A 17,079-nucleotide genomic window follows, 5' to 3' on the forward strand; every position below is an offset into this window, starting at 1 on the left:
AGTCGCTGTTTATTAACTTGGTGTACAGTAGAGGTACAATTTAGTCGCGGTTGAACTTAGTGTACTGTAAAACCTCTATTTCTTTCGTTGTTTTAACTTTTTGAACTAAAGAGTTACTATCAGAGCCATTTTCTCAATTTCTTATGCAATGAATGTATTATCAAAGTTCCGAAGGTTGTTATTGATTTGAAGAACTGAGAGACTTAGGTCAGCGGTTTTTTTTCCCTCTGGGTTTTTAGCATATGCACAGTATCATATGTAAATGCATTGTGAGATTTCCATTTCCTGACATAACTTCCTTGTACGTTATTCAGATATACAACAATGGTCCTAGCGAGTGTAATAGGATTTTAAAAATCAATAAAAGTACTGTTGTCTCTTTCTACATATTGGTATTTATATGAACTTCAGCAATCGTAAGTATAATTCTCTATGTTGAAGGGGATTGATGGTTATTTAGAGAATATAGGATACAATATACATGTATATAGAGAAATGAATGGCCTAAACAAGGGCCTGTACAGGAAAAAGTTTGATGAGACATTGGGAAATCGTTAGTATTCTTGATCACAAGTCCTACTTGCAGTATTATATTTAATTTTCCCTTTTCAAAAGGCCAATCAACGTTCGGCAACACACATTTTTATGCCCCAAGATCGATGATCGGGGGGCATATTGTTTTTGTCCTGTCTGTAATTCTGTCTGAAACTTTAACCTTGCTAATAACTTTTGAACAGTAAGTGATAGAGCTTTGATATTTCACATGAGTATTCCTTGTGACAAAACCTTTCCGTTGGTACTAAACCTTTTGACCTTGACATTTGACCTACTTTATTTTTTTTTTAACATTGGTTATAACTTCTAAATGGTAAATATTAGAGCTTCCATATTGTATATGAGCATTTCTTGTGACAAGATATTTCTACTGGTACCAAGATATTTGTCCTTGTGACCTTAGCCATCTTCGGAATTGGCCATTATCGGGGGCATTTGTGTTTCACAAACACATCTTGTATATAAGATATTTTGAAAGGCGAAGGGGAGATATTTTAAAAATAGAGCGAACGTTGGGATATACGTGGAAGAGAAGAAGGGACGAGAGGAAATAGAGGCAGGGATAGTGAAGAGGAGAGAGAGGTGTACCCCCGCCTCCATAAACCGTTCGCAATTGTAACCTTTGGTCAAATTGTCCTTTGAAAAGAATATATCGTCAGTCGTAAGATACTGTTCTCATCTGTGGCCCTGAAAATCAAGTCACATGATTGTCAACTTCCGATTTTTACTCAGATATCCTAATTTCCTGGACATTTTTTTATTGGCATGTTTCTGCTGGTCTGAGAGGAAATGATCAAGAAATCAAAGTTTTTAGCTTATCTGCGCCAAAGGCTCAAAGAACAAAATTTCTAATCGAAGTCTGTCCCTGTTTGTTAGTCTATCAGTATATATATATTCGCCTGCATGAAATTTTCAACTTTCTCTTCTTTTTAAAAATACTCTGGACCATTTTCGTTCAAACTTTATACGGTTAAACATCTCTATTACTGTAGATTTACGTTCCTTTCCAAAGGGAAATATTTGACGAGTACATTTTCCCCCCAAAGGTAAATGGTAGAGAAGTAGCGAAAGTAGGCTGAGTCTTTAAGTCGTTAAGCAATACACAACCAACCAACCACTTTTTACTCTTCCCCCTCCTTTTTTTTTTTTTGGTTTCCCTGTACCTAAAGCTACCTGGGGGGAGGGGGGGGGGGTCGACAAATATGTATGTGAATATACCAACAGTTGATGTCGTCTTCTAGTGAGGAGTATATGATAGAATGAACCGTGAATATATCCAAAGAAATTAAAGTAATTATGTACACTTTCAAAAAAATATAATAGATGAACATCGGACCATACAGCTAAATAATAGATTCGAGCAATGAAACTCCGGCGAATGTTGTTGCCTTTGGATTTGTTTAGAGTTATCAGAAATGACGCGAAAAAAAGCACACACATTGTCTGTTTTAAGGGCTCTATACGATGATGAATTCAAAGAAATAGCAGATCAATAAGTAGCAAATGATTCTACAATCTCCAGGTTTGGAAACTGTAATGATTACTCAATCATTTTTAAAAAATCTAAAGCATTTTGTAAATTTTCGCTCTGCTTTGTATTTTATTGAATTGAAAGGGCATTATCTGACCGATTTCCGTTACTGCTTACTGGGTCCAATCAACTAAAGACAGACATTGTATTTTTAAAATACTTTTGTCATCCTTATTTAGGACATTAAATGGTATGGTTTTATAACAACTAGCTTAAGTACGCACGTACGTAACTGGAAACATTGATTTTTGGATAACCACACCCATCAGACGGATCTCATCATCAGTTCCATTGATGTTGCCGCTACCTTAAACAGGTAAGAGTATTTAGTTATATCAGTATAAGAAACCGAAAGCTTGATATTCAATATATTTGATACGATTGATAAATCTAACAGAAACTCCACATTAGACATCATCTGAACATTAATTAATTAAAGAGACGCATGGTTCTATGAATTAGAATGTATATGTATCGATTATTTCTCTGTTAAAATGACGAAACACAGGAATGATAGTATGATATCGAATAACTGAGTTTAGAAAAAAGAGGAGTAAATAAGAGGATTTTTTTTTATCATTTCAATGGCTTAAAGTACACGATAATCTACACTATAAAGCCGCTTATAACTGCCAGACTATTACAAAGGATGAATTCAATTCATTGAAAAGTAGTGTTTTCAACCCATTTTATCTTAACTAAGATTTTACACTCTCGGTTTATTTGATATTGGTGGATCTCGTCGGTTACTTCCACTAGATGATCATGGCATAAAACGAGAAGAAATGTCATTTTGCTAAATATATTCCAAAAAATGAGAAGTTGTTCTTGTGTGGCAACACCAGTTCAGATGTTCTGCTTACTTATGAAAATAATTAATTACATTGCGTCGAGTGACTGTCGAGTGACTGTGGTGTTTAATCTCCAAACAAAGCGGTGGATAGATACAAACGTTGATACTATTGAGTATCACGAGATTCCGAAATTGATACCATCATCAAATTTTATTCATTGCCGGTCCATAACACAAGCAAGATTTCCAGACCGGTCGAAAGTCTACTCGAAAAGATTAGATTTTACTAGTCGCTAAATGTAATAGTTTTATGCATAAATAATGAAATGTTATGAATAGTTCACGTGAATTGAAGTGTAAATGTATATCAAGACAAAAATAACTTGACATTATGTATCTATCAAGGGCAAATTGAAGTAACTGTCTCCATCTTGGACTTGGTACATAGAATTAAAATCGAATTATTTCAAATCCACACCTTACGGAGCTACAATATAATCTGGTTTTCAAAAGATGTGGCTTCAACCCCAACTCGCGTCCACATTTCCTTCTTATATTTCTGTAGCTCTGAGCAAAAACAGAAAACCAACAACAAAAAACAACCAATAGTTGACTCAACTAGAAGTATCTTCACAAATAATTTTGCTGAGGCTCATTTAGGGCCTTATTTGGAATTTTTAATTACTTTTAAAATTCACCAGTTGATGGTTGTTTCAACTTTAAGTATACATGTAGGAAATTTCTCCGACAACTCTTTTGCAAACAATGGCATTTTTATATTAATCTGTAAGTGAATCGTCACCAATAGGTACATGTACTTGTATTTCAAATAAATTGTACGTACAATCATGATTCATAAGATTTCAGCCGTGTGTTATTTGAAGATCTCCGTAAAACGTAAGATTTAAAATGTTCATTTGCAATTGCAAATCTAAGTGAACTTTGTTTCAAATTAAGTTCAATTCACGTGAACTATTCCCTATTATAGCTCTAAAACTTCATTGTTATTTCGAATTTCAAACATTTCGGTGAACATCACTTAAGAGACATTATTTGTCAAAATGCCCATCTGGTGCATCAAAATTGGTATCATATAAGTTTTACATTCTTAACCTTTCATTATTTATGTAACTGAAATTCCAGAAACCGATTTTCTTGTCTGTTAAAACAATGTTAATTGATCATTTCTTCACAAAATGTTTCGGAACATAGAATATTTTCAGGAATTCTTTCAGCCCCGATTTCAGATATACGACTCGGTTTGACTTGCCTTAATGGTCGAGCGGTCTAGCATGATGATCACATGCTGCTTAGAGATTTGGTTCCGTAGGTCATGAGTTTAAACCATGGTAGGGGCGGAAGTGGATATCCAGTATATATATTCGTTATCTTCGCCTTTCATACAGCTAATAAGTATCTATACTTATAAATTAACAAATTTTGCCAATAAACTCCGAATCGCTTGCTCCAAAGTTACTGCTTGCACCTTTGATATTGTTTCATACGTGAAAAGTCTGTAAGCTATAACAGAATCTTACTTGATTAGTAAATATCGTAAAATTAATTAAAAACCTACTTCCGCTTTCGATAAACTACCCTGAAATAGCAAAAATGAGAGTACAGTGGCGGACACACTTCAAAGTCAAATGGTGGATCTAGGCCAGTTTTCTTTCTTTACGATATGAAGTAAATCCATTATTTATCGATGCTTGATTTTGATCTTGCAAAAGAAATAAATTTTGATAATTGTTGAATAAAGGAAATATGGTTGTTCGTTTCTTCAATCCGTGATTTTAGTCTTGAATCAGCTTTATGGAAATTTCCAGGACGATGCACCCGGAACCAATCAACACCATAGACACTTACGTCTACAACCAATCTCACATTCTCGGGCTTTTCCGAGAAGTTGAGATTGGTTTACAACATACACTGTATGATCAGCATAAATTGTGTAGGTGTTCGTATATTATTTTATGAAGATTTATCCTACGATTATATTACTTATATACATCTCATTCAACGAAGGACATCCCCTTCCAACGATCTGACACATCGATCAATTTTAAATACGATATTCATCCGGTATTTTTGATGCTCTTAATGTGTTCCGTGAGTATAGAAGTCACTGTTATCACTTTTTGCAATAATTTATTAACAGTTACTGATATGTACAGACACATGGATAAACATAAAAAAGTTTTTATTTTGGTTGAACATGTAATGTGATAACACAGATCTTGAAAGTAAGTAATAAGTAGAAAACAGTCCAAATATGTCAGATATCGAATGGTCCGGGACTGTACTGGGAACTTGCGCCATATAACTTTAAAGTTAAAACATTTTACCGAAATTAGGTTTTACACTAACTGAAAATGTCCAAGAAATTAGGCCATTGTTTAAATATAGCAGTTTTCTGTTTGTAATTCAGAGTGCATTATGTTTTTGATTATTGCGTACGACGAGAAGAAACGACGTGTATTCATAAATTTGTCCTTAGATTCTCGCACTGAACAAAGATTACCAGTATAACCACATTCGCTATACTGAGTTTCAAATTTTGAACTTATGAACGACCGTTCATTTTGCCTTTGGTCAACTCGGCATGACGGATTACATTCGTAAAATTATTATCTAATTTTCAATACGGAGAGAGATCATTTATGGTTGAGCATCACATTATTTGTAGAAATGCGCATCTGGTGCATCAAAATTGGTACCGTATAAGTTTTACATTATGACCCCTGGGTCGAGGCCTCTGCTGGTGGACTGTTAGTCCCCGATGGTCTCTACAGCCGAGTAGCTAAGTACTTCGTTACTAGCTTGAAAATACGGGTGTATATTTAATTGCTGTTATAAAAGAAATTCATTTCAAAATTAAGGATTATCTCCCTCACGCATAGCTCTTATCCTTAGACGAATTTGACTTCACTTTTATGGCACACTGTTTTCCCCTATAATAGCTCTAAAGCTTCATTGTCATTTCCGATTTCAAATATTTCGGTTGAGCATCACTGAAGAGATATTATCTGTCGAAATGCGCATCTGGTGCATCAAACTTGGTACCGTATAAGTTTTACATAAGGAACATTTAATTTGGAACTCCAAGTGACTTTCTAATAATCAAGTTTTATTTACTGTATATATAATCGCTATTGGATATTTTTTGAATTTCAATCCACATCATCGTGAATACCCCCAATATTTAAAATGATTAAACGTAATTCTATACAACCCTGCTCGCCAAACTCTGCGCATGAAAGTTAGTTGAATATGATAATGTGTAAACGGTATAAATTTCAGATTTTGACATTGTTTTCATTTCCAGGTTTTTATATGAAATGTATGCTTATAGGAGTTATGAGATTGATCACTGTTCGTTATCTTCGCCTTTCATGTACATACGATTAAAAGATTATCTTGGTTTGTGTTTTAGGGAAATGGGTGACTGTTACCTTAAATACGAGGAAAAGATAGGTCGTCTGTTTGGCCTTTACGGACAATTTCTTGAGCGACATCCTGTTAAAATCCTGGTTATCGCCATCGCAGTAAATTGTCTCCTTGGTCTAGGTATGCTTCGACTCGAGGTGGAAAGTGGAGCAGAGCGACTTTATACACCAGTTAACAGTCAGGCCTCCAAAGACAGGGACTATTTAGAGAACATCTACCCTAGTACCTTAGAATTTTATCCACATAAAGAAACAACCGCTTTCTCGGAAGTTCTGATTCTAACGAAGACCAGGGGGAATATGCTAACGTCAGCGTTTTTAGATGATGTTAAAAAAGTTGATAATTATGTCCGGAACTCGATTTCCATTACTGTAGCAGGAACAGTTTATAGATTTGCTGATATGTGTGCCAAACAGAGCGGCGCTTGTGTTGTATCGGGTGACATCTTCTTGTCAAATGATTTCAAGCAAATGATGTTGGTGAATAATATAACGTACCCAATATTCAAGGAGACGTCTTTATCTTCTCTTCTTGCGAGTCCCTCTGCATCAAACGGAATGCTCGTATCCGCCATTGGAGTAAAAATTACGTACTATCTTCGCAACTCATACTCAGACCAGTGGGAAAAAGCTTTTGTCGCTGCCATTGCGGATGTTCCTGTTAATGTTTCAGAATTAGCATATTCATATTCCAGTGCATTAGATGACGAACTTGAAAATAATGTAGGGGGAGACATTTTATTTTACTCTTTGACAATAGCACTAATGATGACGTATGCTTCCATTGCCACCTCGAGAATGAACTGTAATTTTATAGCAGACAGAAGTTTTTTAGGCCAGGCTGGAGTTTTTGCGGCTGCTCTTTCTATATTGCCTTCCTTTGGTTTTGCGAGTCTCGTTGGAGTGAAGTTTATGAGCATTGTTGGGATCATGCCTTTCCTTATAATAGGTAAGTAACTATATATTTCAAAATGAAATTAAGACGTAGTCTATTGAAGAGTTGTTGATATTTCGACAGCTGGAGAGTTGATATTATGACAGCCGGAGAGTTGATATTCCAATATTTTGAGTGTTGATATTCCGACAGCTAGACGGTTGATTTGGCTGTAATGGGAGAGTGAAATAAGGGACATGTAATACACATCAACAGTTACATGTATATTGAATATTTTGACAAAACTGTAGAATCATTTAAATTCGTGGGGGCCAATTTTCGTGGATTGCTGAATTTTTACGGGTTCGTGGGGACGTAATTTCATGGATTTATATATTTGTAAGATTCTTGTATCCTAGTTGTCATTATTCGTTGAGGATGTAAATTCGTGGGTGAGGGGTACCCACGAATTCCACGAAAATTGAGCCACCACGAATTCTAATGATTCCACATTATCTATGCAAAAATATTTATCTATAGATATTGTCCTTCATTTAAATAGGATTAGTTACATAAACCATATTCTTTGCTTTCAGACCTCTTCTCCAAAATATTGTTTTTACAATGAGTACTCTTCTCATGAAGTATTTAAGTTCGAGACTGTGCTAATGTTTGTTTTATAGCATACTAGTAGGCGAAAAGATGAATAGTAAGTATATTTGACAGGCCTCTTTAAGTGAAAATATTAGGCAATATCAACAATTAATTCCATAGTGTTGAATAGTTCAGATAAAAAATACTCACCAAGGACCTTTAACATTACCTTGTTATTCATATGTTACATGGAGATAACGTTATATCGATCACATTTCCATTCCGTATGATGCCTACAGTAATTTAAGAATGGGTCCAAGCACCACTCTTTCTTTGGGTTCACGTAGCATCATTTCTTTGGATCCATGCACCATCTTTTCTTTGGATCCATGCACCATCTTTTCTTTGGGTCCATGAGCCAACTTTTCTTTGGATCCACACACCACTTTTTTCTACGATTGAAACACTATTGACTTAATCATTTTGTACACAGACAATGTTAATAATGAGAAATCGCTTGAGTTTATGGTATGCCCAAAATACGTCTGAGGGGAATGGAACTGAGATATACTAAGTTGATCAAATTTAAAACGTTCTGTGTTTATTAATTTTTCAGGAATTGGAATAGATGATGTTTTCATTTTGATGTCGGGTATAGCTGATGCTAAGTCGGTAGACAAATCCAGCGTATCGGACAGAATTTACTTCATGATGAAGACCAGTGGAATAGCCATAACCATCACGTCCGTGACAGACTTTCTTGCTTTTCTCATTGGAGCCAGTTCAGTCTTCATTAGCGTCAGAAACTTCTGCATTTATACTGGTAAGTAAATTCTATGTTATGAAATTAGATCTGTATCATCATTTTTTGAATTCGTTCATAATCTCATTACAAACTACTTCCAATGGCTTTCCAATCCATTGAACATGGTGGTTCAGAATAAAAATACATGTGCATAATCTTTGAAAGAATCTGTCTTTGTTTCAGGCGTTGCTGTGCTTTTTTGCTACCTCAATCAAATGACTATTTTCTCAGCTTGCATAGTCATCCATGAAAGGAGAATTAAAGGCAATCGTCATTGTATGGCTTGTTGTGTGACAACAAAAGAAAAAGAATCGTTGAGAGAAGATGGCAAAACAGGATGTTTACTTTACGCATGTGCCGGGTATCCACCTAAAGATCGCAGAGATGTTGACAGTCCTCTGGAGAGGTACCCCAAAAAACTCATTCAAAAGATTGTTAGTTATTTGGCACTAAAGATTATAATTATAGTTATTTTTACGATTTACTTTGGACTTTCTGTGTATGGTGCCATCCACCTTGAACAAGGGCTTTCTCTACCCAATCTTGTTACGGATGACTCCTTCTTCCACAAATACGCCACATGGATCGAAGAATACTTTACTACAGAGATAGTTATGTCTTTTAATGTAAAGAATACTCTGACTTACTCTTCTGCATGGACACAGAGTGTCATAACGTCAGTACTAACTACGGCGAAGAACGACAAAGACATAGATTCGTCCTTTGAATTAAACTGGTTGACGGCCTTCAAACAATCCACTCTGTATGTTGATACCTCAGAATCTGCGTTTATTACGGCTCTCCAGACATTTTTGACAAATATAACACAGTATGCCAGTGATGTAGTGATTGATTCGGCGGGATCGACTATTACCTCGTCCCGTTTCTACTTGAAAACCAACAGCTTAAAATCTACCTACGACCGAGGTCAAATGATGTTGCGCATGCGGGAAGTGACAGATAATTCTGCAATTCCAATGATAGTATACTCTGACCCATTCATTTTCTTTGAACAATTTGTTGAAATTCTCCCAAGCACGTTGCAAACTGTCGGAATCGCCATCGTTGTTATAATAGTCGTCACCATCTTCTTCATGCCTCATCCAACCCTTATCACCATTATAGCGGTGACCTTATTTACCATCCTCCTTGGAGTGTTTGGATTTATGTACTATTGGGATATTTCCCTCAGTACCATATCCATGATACACCTTGTCATGACTGTTGGGTTCTCTGTAGATTTCAGCGCCCATATCTGCCACGCCTATCTTGCCGTAGACTCAGATAACAGAGATGCTAAAGTTCAGCTTGCCTTGGACAGGTCAGGAGGACCAATATTCAATGCTGCGGTTTCTACGCTCCTGGGGGTCTCTGTCTTAGGATTTGCCAACAGTTATATTTTTAAAACGTTTGGAAAGCTGATGTTCCTTGTGATATTTATCGGTCTTGCCCATTCGGTGCTTTTGATTCCAGTGATCCTCTCGTTTATTGGTCCATTGAATAACAAAGGAGAAGACAAAGAAAGCGGAGAAACGTCACCCATACCTGGGCCGAATTCTAAAGCAAGATCAGGTCCAGTTTAATGATTGACAACCTGTTCTTTGATCATTTAGGGTACCAAGGGAAAGTAAAACTCGAATGAAAACTATAGCGAAGAAACTCTATAGATTATCTGATAAACAAAAATTGTCCTGTCTTTTGCATGTAAATTCAAGTATAGGTGTATTGTTATAGAGACCGAGTCATGAACTACAAATATGTATGTACTTGTGTTTCCGTCTACCATTCAATGGTACCGCCGCGGTGCCCGAGAGGTAAGAGCGTTCGCCCCGCATGCGGAAGGCCGGGGTTCAAATCCCGGCATCGACAGACGTAAGTCGTTAAAACAGGTAGTGAGAGTTCCATCGACAAACGCTCGGTATCAGGTGTGATTGTCACGGGTCCTCGGAGATTACCTGAAAAACGGATGACCTGTGTCACAGTAGGTGTGGCACGCTAAAGAACCCTCACTGTTCAATGGCCGTAAGCGTCGAGCATACCGGTAGGCCTAAATTTGAAGCCCTTCACCGGTCTTGGTGACGTCTCCATATGATTGAAAAATTCTTGAGCGAGACATTAAGCAAGATAAAATCAATCAATCAATCTATATAAAAATGTCTGACAGCTGTGACAAAGTATGACAAAAACAGTGGTGAAATTTTGTATAGAGTTATGGAGCTAGGAAAGCATAAAATATATCAACATTTGAACATGACAGAAAATTTACAAGTCCCTAATTTTTTATTCTATATTTGTACTTATTGGAATCAAACTAAGCCCAAAATATACATGGACTCACGCAACCAGTGGGTGTGTATGTCATCAAGTATCCTTCATGAAAGGTGAAGATAACGAAAAGTGATGAATCTCTTTAACTCCGGTAAAGAATGCAAAAAAAGAAAAGAAAAAAAGAACGGCAAACCCTGGATATACATGAGCCCTATATCTCGACCAGGTAAACAGTAATCTTCAATCCAGTTTTATCTTACTATCGTTGTAATTTACAGTAAAAGTACATTTTTGTTAGCAATCCTTTGCCTTTTTAGGCTTTTATATAGAAGAAAGTCTACTTGTAGTGAAAAGGTTACCTGTAGGTGTCCAATAAGTTGACAATTGCTGTCCATTATTTTTAAGAACGGACAGATACTGTTCGTTCTTAAAAATAACGGACAGTAATTGTCAACTTATTGGACACCTACAGGTAAACCCAATAACTTATTCGACATCTACTGGTAGGCTGAAAATAAGAGAAAGACAATACATTTGTCAAAGAGATACAAATTTAATTTTAAATTCCCTAAGAGTAAGAATCAACACAGATATCGGAAATATCACTAAAACACTTAAAAATGATATCTCCCTTTAGTAGAATTCTCTGCTTCAACTCGTAAGATTCACAATTTTTTAATTCCATTGGCCATTACTATATCGCATCAAAACTTAAATTTGAAAGACATATTTCCATACTGTATTTGAATTTCGATGGATTCAGAGGCATATTCCGAAACTTCTTCACAACGCTTTTTTATGTTTTCTTTATTAGCATATCCTAATTCTGAATTATTATTTTCGCTTTCATCAATAATTTCACTTCACGAGATAGATGTATTGGGTTCTTTTGGCTGGCGTTAATTAGTTCCTCATCCAAATATTCGAAAACACAATGCTTTTCAGATCAAAATTTGGCTTCATAACTTTTTCACCCTCCATATCCAGAATATTTGCAATGCTTTCACTAAAATCCTTAAATTTTAACTGTGCAATGAAAATGCTCTCCCCATCAGAGGAAGACATGTTGATATGGCTCAGTACTATAGAGTGAGTGAATGTAAAAACTTATACGGTACCAATTTTGATATTTAGAAGACTACTCACCTGACACTGTCCAATAAGTGAACAAAAGAAACAGACTTCTACGCAAGACTGGTTATATTGTCAGACTATTCAAAATAGCCTTGTTCATAATTATCATTGTCAATGGGTTTACCTGAGACTGTCCATTCTTAGAACAAAAGATGTAATGTTTTAAGTAGGATATAAGCCTCAAACTGTCCATTCTGTGAGAGAAAGAACAGAATGGACAGTTTTTGGCTTATATCCTTTACGCAGATAGATAGTTAGATTGACTGATTGTTTATTGTTTAACGTCCCTCTCGAGAATTTTTCACTCATATGGAGACGTCACCATTGCCGGTGAAGAGCTGCAAAATTTAGGACTGTTCAGCGCTTACGGCCTTTCAGCAGGATGGGATTTTTATTGTGACTCATTGCTGTGACACTAGGCTTCGGTTTTTTCGGACTGCTCCATTTAGTTGCCTTTACGACAAGCAAGGACCTATCCCCAGATCCTCACAGCACCACAGATATATATATATATATATATAAATCGACCGTGTTACCGGTCTTCTTCAGTTATTGCTAAATTAGAAGCTTTCGTGTAGAAGACTGGTAACACAGTCGAAATATTCCTACAAAGTGTTTAGAGGTTTGTTTTTAAATTTACTTAAAAGAAAGAGACTTTATATATATATATATATATATATATATATATATATATATTGTAAGAATACTAAAAAAAAAACATTAAAACACTTTTCGAAATATTTCAGCCGTTTCATAATAGGCATTGAAAAACTGTACAAGAGCGATATTTACCGGAAATATAGAGAAAATCTATGGAAGAAAAAGCTTAATACATATATACCAGTTGGTATAAACAAAAGGGAACATTACTGTCTATAAACTATCTTAATGAACATTTTGGGTGTAGTATATGTGTACTATCTATTTAAAATATTTTTTTTAAACATACATGTTTATGTATATGCAAGAATTTATTTTACACCAATTAGAGTGCACTTACAGGTATGATTTAAACAGGTTATTACAGTAGCTCTCGCAATTTTTCAGATGTTTTTGGCGCAATTTTGATACATGACGTTGCCTTTCAGATGTATGTACATTGTGACGTTATAATACGTTGTTCAACGTTAGTTGCTATGCATTTTAATAAACACGACTGATGAAGGCTGGTGAAACGGCTGAAATATTTCGAAAAGTGTTTATATATATATATATATATATATATATATATATATATATATATATAATCCAAATAGAAAGAGTTGATATCACACAGTCAAAATAATTCAATAAAAAAGCAGGAAAATATACAGTTCCAAACCGGAACACAACTAACAGCAAGGATGCGTGTCTATCGCCAACAAATTAACGATCCCAGTACAAGAAATACCCCATGCAGCGAACACTTTGACACCTGTGCTAGAGGCAACTACAGCGTATTTCCATTTTATAAACTTAAAACAGAATCAACGTCCATGAGACTTGCTAAAGAAAATTATTTCCTTAAACTGTTTTCTCCTAAACTAAACAAACTTTAATCAATGCATATATGAAAAATTCTGATTGTAAATGTTCATGTTTATTTTGTCCAAGTCACCTTTCCCGAATTTTTGTATTATGACGTCATGTATCTATTCGCTCCTCGCAAAGACTCCTGACGTCACAATAGACGTCTCTAAGATAAACAACTTTGCATTCATTATTAATTTGTATTCACCTGAGGATGGATGTTAAAATCCAGAAAGCGCTAGTGATTTAAATATATTTTAGAACTGTATATTTTCATGCTTTTTTTATTGAATTATATATATATATAATTCGATACGCTGGTGACGAAACACAGTCATGTAATAGTACACTAAGATATTGTTTATTCTCAATTTTGTCTGTTAGTGTTGATTATTATTATTTGTTGATATTGTCGTAGTGTGTAGTATATGATATTTGCTTATGTAATAGATGTCTCTTGATAAAGGAACAGTGTCGTGACCTTTTCAGTGCTTCTATAAATTTCTTATTGGCTTTGTATCTGTTTAGATCCGACACTTTAAGTAAGGTGTTGTTGGATATGACTTTCAAAGAAAAAACCCTCACTTCTACGGCCATAAGCATTATACGTATAATATACACTTCTGTGAATGCAATCCTTTTGCATAAAAGACAACCAAACACAACTTTGGTGTAAGCCAGGCAAGCTTGTTGGGCAGCCGGCGTTTAATAACTTTACAACAAATATGCTACATGCATGGTAACTGACTTGAACAAGTTTTATGCAAGTACTGAATTAAATAACAAAATGTCAAGAAACCCCTCATCATTGACGTTAAAAACCGCCCAGGAAAAACCATAGATAAAATATTTGAAAAAAAACTATGGAAACCTGTGTCCGAAAGCAAGTGTTAAGTAACGTCTAAGGTTGAATATCGGACCTTATTCATAATTAAAGCTGTATGACCCGATGCCCATGTATTTTTGTTTGTACTTAATTACTTTAAAGCAGATTAATTACTTTATAAAGTTATTAACTTTCCCTTAATTACATGCTTGAAAACATCTGCTTGTAAAAGAAAACAGTGCGAATATTATTTAGAAAGTAAATATAGTGGCTACATATACATGTATAAATCATCCCATAATAGACGTCTATAAATAGAACCACGCGCGTCAGGGGAATCCCAACATGATGTATGTAACTCATACACAACTGTCTAGTTTTAAGGCTGAAAGAGCGTAAAACAACGAATTACTAAGAGGTATTTGATATTTTTATTTCTATTAAACTTATGGTACGGCACTGTTATAACAAAATACACAGCGTTACACAGATAAGACCACCGATGATCTGAAATTTTGAACTGGTCACGTGACTGTCACTTGAAATGCCAGAGTGACGCGGTTATTTGTAAACATCGATTTAAAATCAAATTATTTGGGTTAAAACAGGTGAAATAATTTATTATATGTCGTACAGTCTCATAACTACATACGTGCGATGATTTAATAGCGTTTTTACGAGATGGGAAAAAATATTGTAATTCGGACCATACAGCTTTAAATATAATAATAAAAAATTCTGCTACGTGCACTTCGTGAGACTGGCTTGGAATGACCTTACTCATTATATCGACACTTTATATAGGCCTTCCTATGGCCACGCCTTGTATTACTACGCATAGGCATTCGAACACGTTCCTATCATACGTTTTCCCGCTATTCTTCGAAACGCGGGGAAACTAAAATGCATGTAGGTCAAAATCATTTACCTAAATCTGGTGATGTCCCAGTGCGACTGTATAATTATTAAAACAACATACAAAGAAACAAACGAACCCCTAATATGTTTAGAAAGGAAGAAAAGATGCATTTAATAATTAACGTAACGCCCATTTTAAAAATTATCTCACTATATCAAAATATTTTTAAAATTACCAGTAGGACACGCATTCAACTGTTACCCAACAAAGTCCGGAGGTTTATACCATCCGTTCAGTCAAATAGAAATGCATACACACAGCTCAAGCTTGAACTCACAATCGCTAGTGGAATATTCTTTAAACCAAAATTCAAATGTAGGATTTTAATTCCCATCTAAATCCAATCATCCCAAGGCTGTGAAAATAAATAGAATAATTTCACCTCTACACAGACAATTGTACCAATCACTGGAGTAGTGTAAGCCACAACTGGCTATGTATGAAGATATAAAAAGCGAAACATTCCACTACTTTTGGTCTAAAGAAAGGGGTAAATTGTGTATAAGCTGAAAGAATTATTACAGACAAACAAAAGACTGGTAAACTTTGATTAGATAAACGATTAAATCATGAAAAATGTGTTCATATTGGTGATGCTTTTTATTGTTATTGATTGTATGCACAGTTTCCAAACGACAGAAAAGATATATTGTAAAAACCCCAACGTACTACATTCAGTGAGGTGAATGATACAGACAGTGTAGAAATTCTTAAAATCTTGTTAAAACATATCAAGAAATTTAAAGCTGTCAGCTCTTCCTGAACCTCTCTGCATACATCATGTAATTGTCGTTGTATGTTTATACATTATTTTCTTCGTATACTTGTCTATCTTTTTACACTTACTTTTATCTGTATTTATGTGTATATGCACTGGTATCTGTTTCTGAGTGAATAAAGAACTGAAAACATTTCGACTATTTAAGATATGTTAAATGAAAGGTGAAGATAACGAATAGTTATCAATCTCATAACTCCTATAAGCCATACAAAATAGAGAGTTGGGCAAATACGGACTCCTGGACACACCAGAGGTGGGATCAGGTGCCTACGAGGAGAAAGCATTCCCTGTCAACCTGTCACGCCCGCCGTGAGCCCAATATTTTGATCAGGTAAACGGAGTTATCCGTAGTCAAAATCAGTATTCCAAGAACGGCCTAACAATCGGTATGAAACACAGACAACACTTGAACCAATGAAAGTATTAGTACTGGACTAAGCTAACCTAATCGGGAATATAAAAAAATATTCGTTGTTGGTAAAGCTATTCTTCAAACTTGGGACATACGCGTACATGTATGAGAACATGTATATGATAAAATGTGATGAATTAATCAAAAGAAACCTAGAGTAGGCACGGGCAGATCAGAAAATGTACTGTAGATAATTATCAATGTCATTAAGACACAAATACTTCAATATAGTAAATAATTTTCACCAAAATTACAACAGATTTTGGGATTTTAAAAACTGAAATGAATTACCTATACATTAGAGGTCCGTTGGTATTAACGGTCACCAGACTAACATGCAGCAATTCTTAAATGGACAGCTCAATTAAACATGGCGTCAATTTCTTTTTAAAAGATGAAATGAATTGTCCATCTAATGAAGAACATTTTCAATAAAAATATTCAGACGTTTGTGGGGAGAACATAAATGTAGCTGTGTCATAAGATTAAAGGGATTAAAATGTTATGAACATCACTAACAAGCGCATACGTCACCTCCGAGGAATGACGGAGCGTGTTTGAAGTCTGTGTGTGAGAAGCGCCATTCGTTAGAAAAGATAAAATTAAACTTGAATGCGAACGACTGCAGATGT

General features: G+C 35.2%; 1 protein-coding gene across 3 annotated transcripts; it reads left to right on the top strand.

Annotated features, from left to right (window-relative positions):
- Positions 1 to 301: 301 nt before the first annotated feature.
- LOC125682557 (patched domain-containing protein 3-like) lies at positions 302 to 11,051 on the top strand. Of its 3 annotated transcripts, none has more exons than XM_056155605.1 (5): positions 302 to 416; positions 2,266 to 2,402; positions 6,313 to 7,274; positions 8,410 to 8,616; positions 8,782 to 11,051. In XM_056155605.1, the coding sequence occupies exons 3-5, from the start codon at positions 6,317 to 6,319 to the stop codon at positions 10,179 to 10,181; spliced, it is 2,565 nt and encodes an 854-aa protein (XP_056011580.1). In that variant the 5' UTR covers positions 302 to 416; positions 2,266 to 2,402; positions 6,313 to 6,316; the 3' UTR covers positions 10,182 to 11,051. The 3 variants fall into 3 exon arrangements, with proteins under 3 accessions (XP_056011580.1, XP_056011581.1, XP_056011579.1); XM_056155606.1 differs by having other exon boundaries at positions 2,298 to 2,402; XM_056155604.1 differs by lacking the exons at positions 302 to 416; positions 2,266 to 2,402 and having other exon boundaries at positions 5,662 to 7,274.
- The last annotated feature ends 6,028 nt before the right edge of the window (positions 11,052 to 17,079 follow it).

This window comes from Ostrea edulis, chromosome 2, assembly GCF_947568905.1.
Source record: "Ostrea edulis chromosome 2, xbOstEdul1.1, whole genome shotgun sequence".
In the NCBI taxonomy this organism is placed as follows: domain Eukaryota; kingdom Metazoa; phylum Mollusca; class Bivalvia; order Ostreida; family Ostreidae; genus Ostrea; species Ostrea edulis.

Coding starts and splice junctions, on each gene's coding strand:
- LOC125682557 (XM_056155604.1), top strand. CDS start 6,218: ATGTATGCTTATAGGAGTTATGAGATTGATCACTGTTCGTTATCTTCG. Junction 7,275..8,409: donor CATGCCTTTCCTTATAATAG/GTAAGTAACTAT, acceptor TTAATTTTTCAG/GAATTGGAATAGATGATGTT. Junction 8,617..8,781: donor AAACTTCTGCATTTATACTG/GTAAGTAAATTC, acceptor TCTTTGTTTCAG/GCGTTGCTGTGCTTTTTTGC.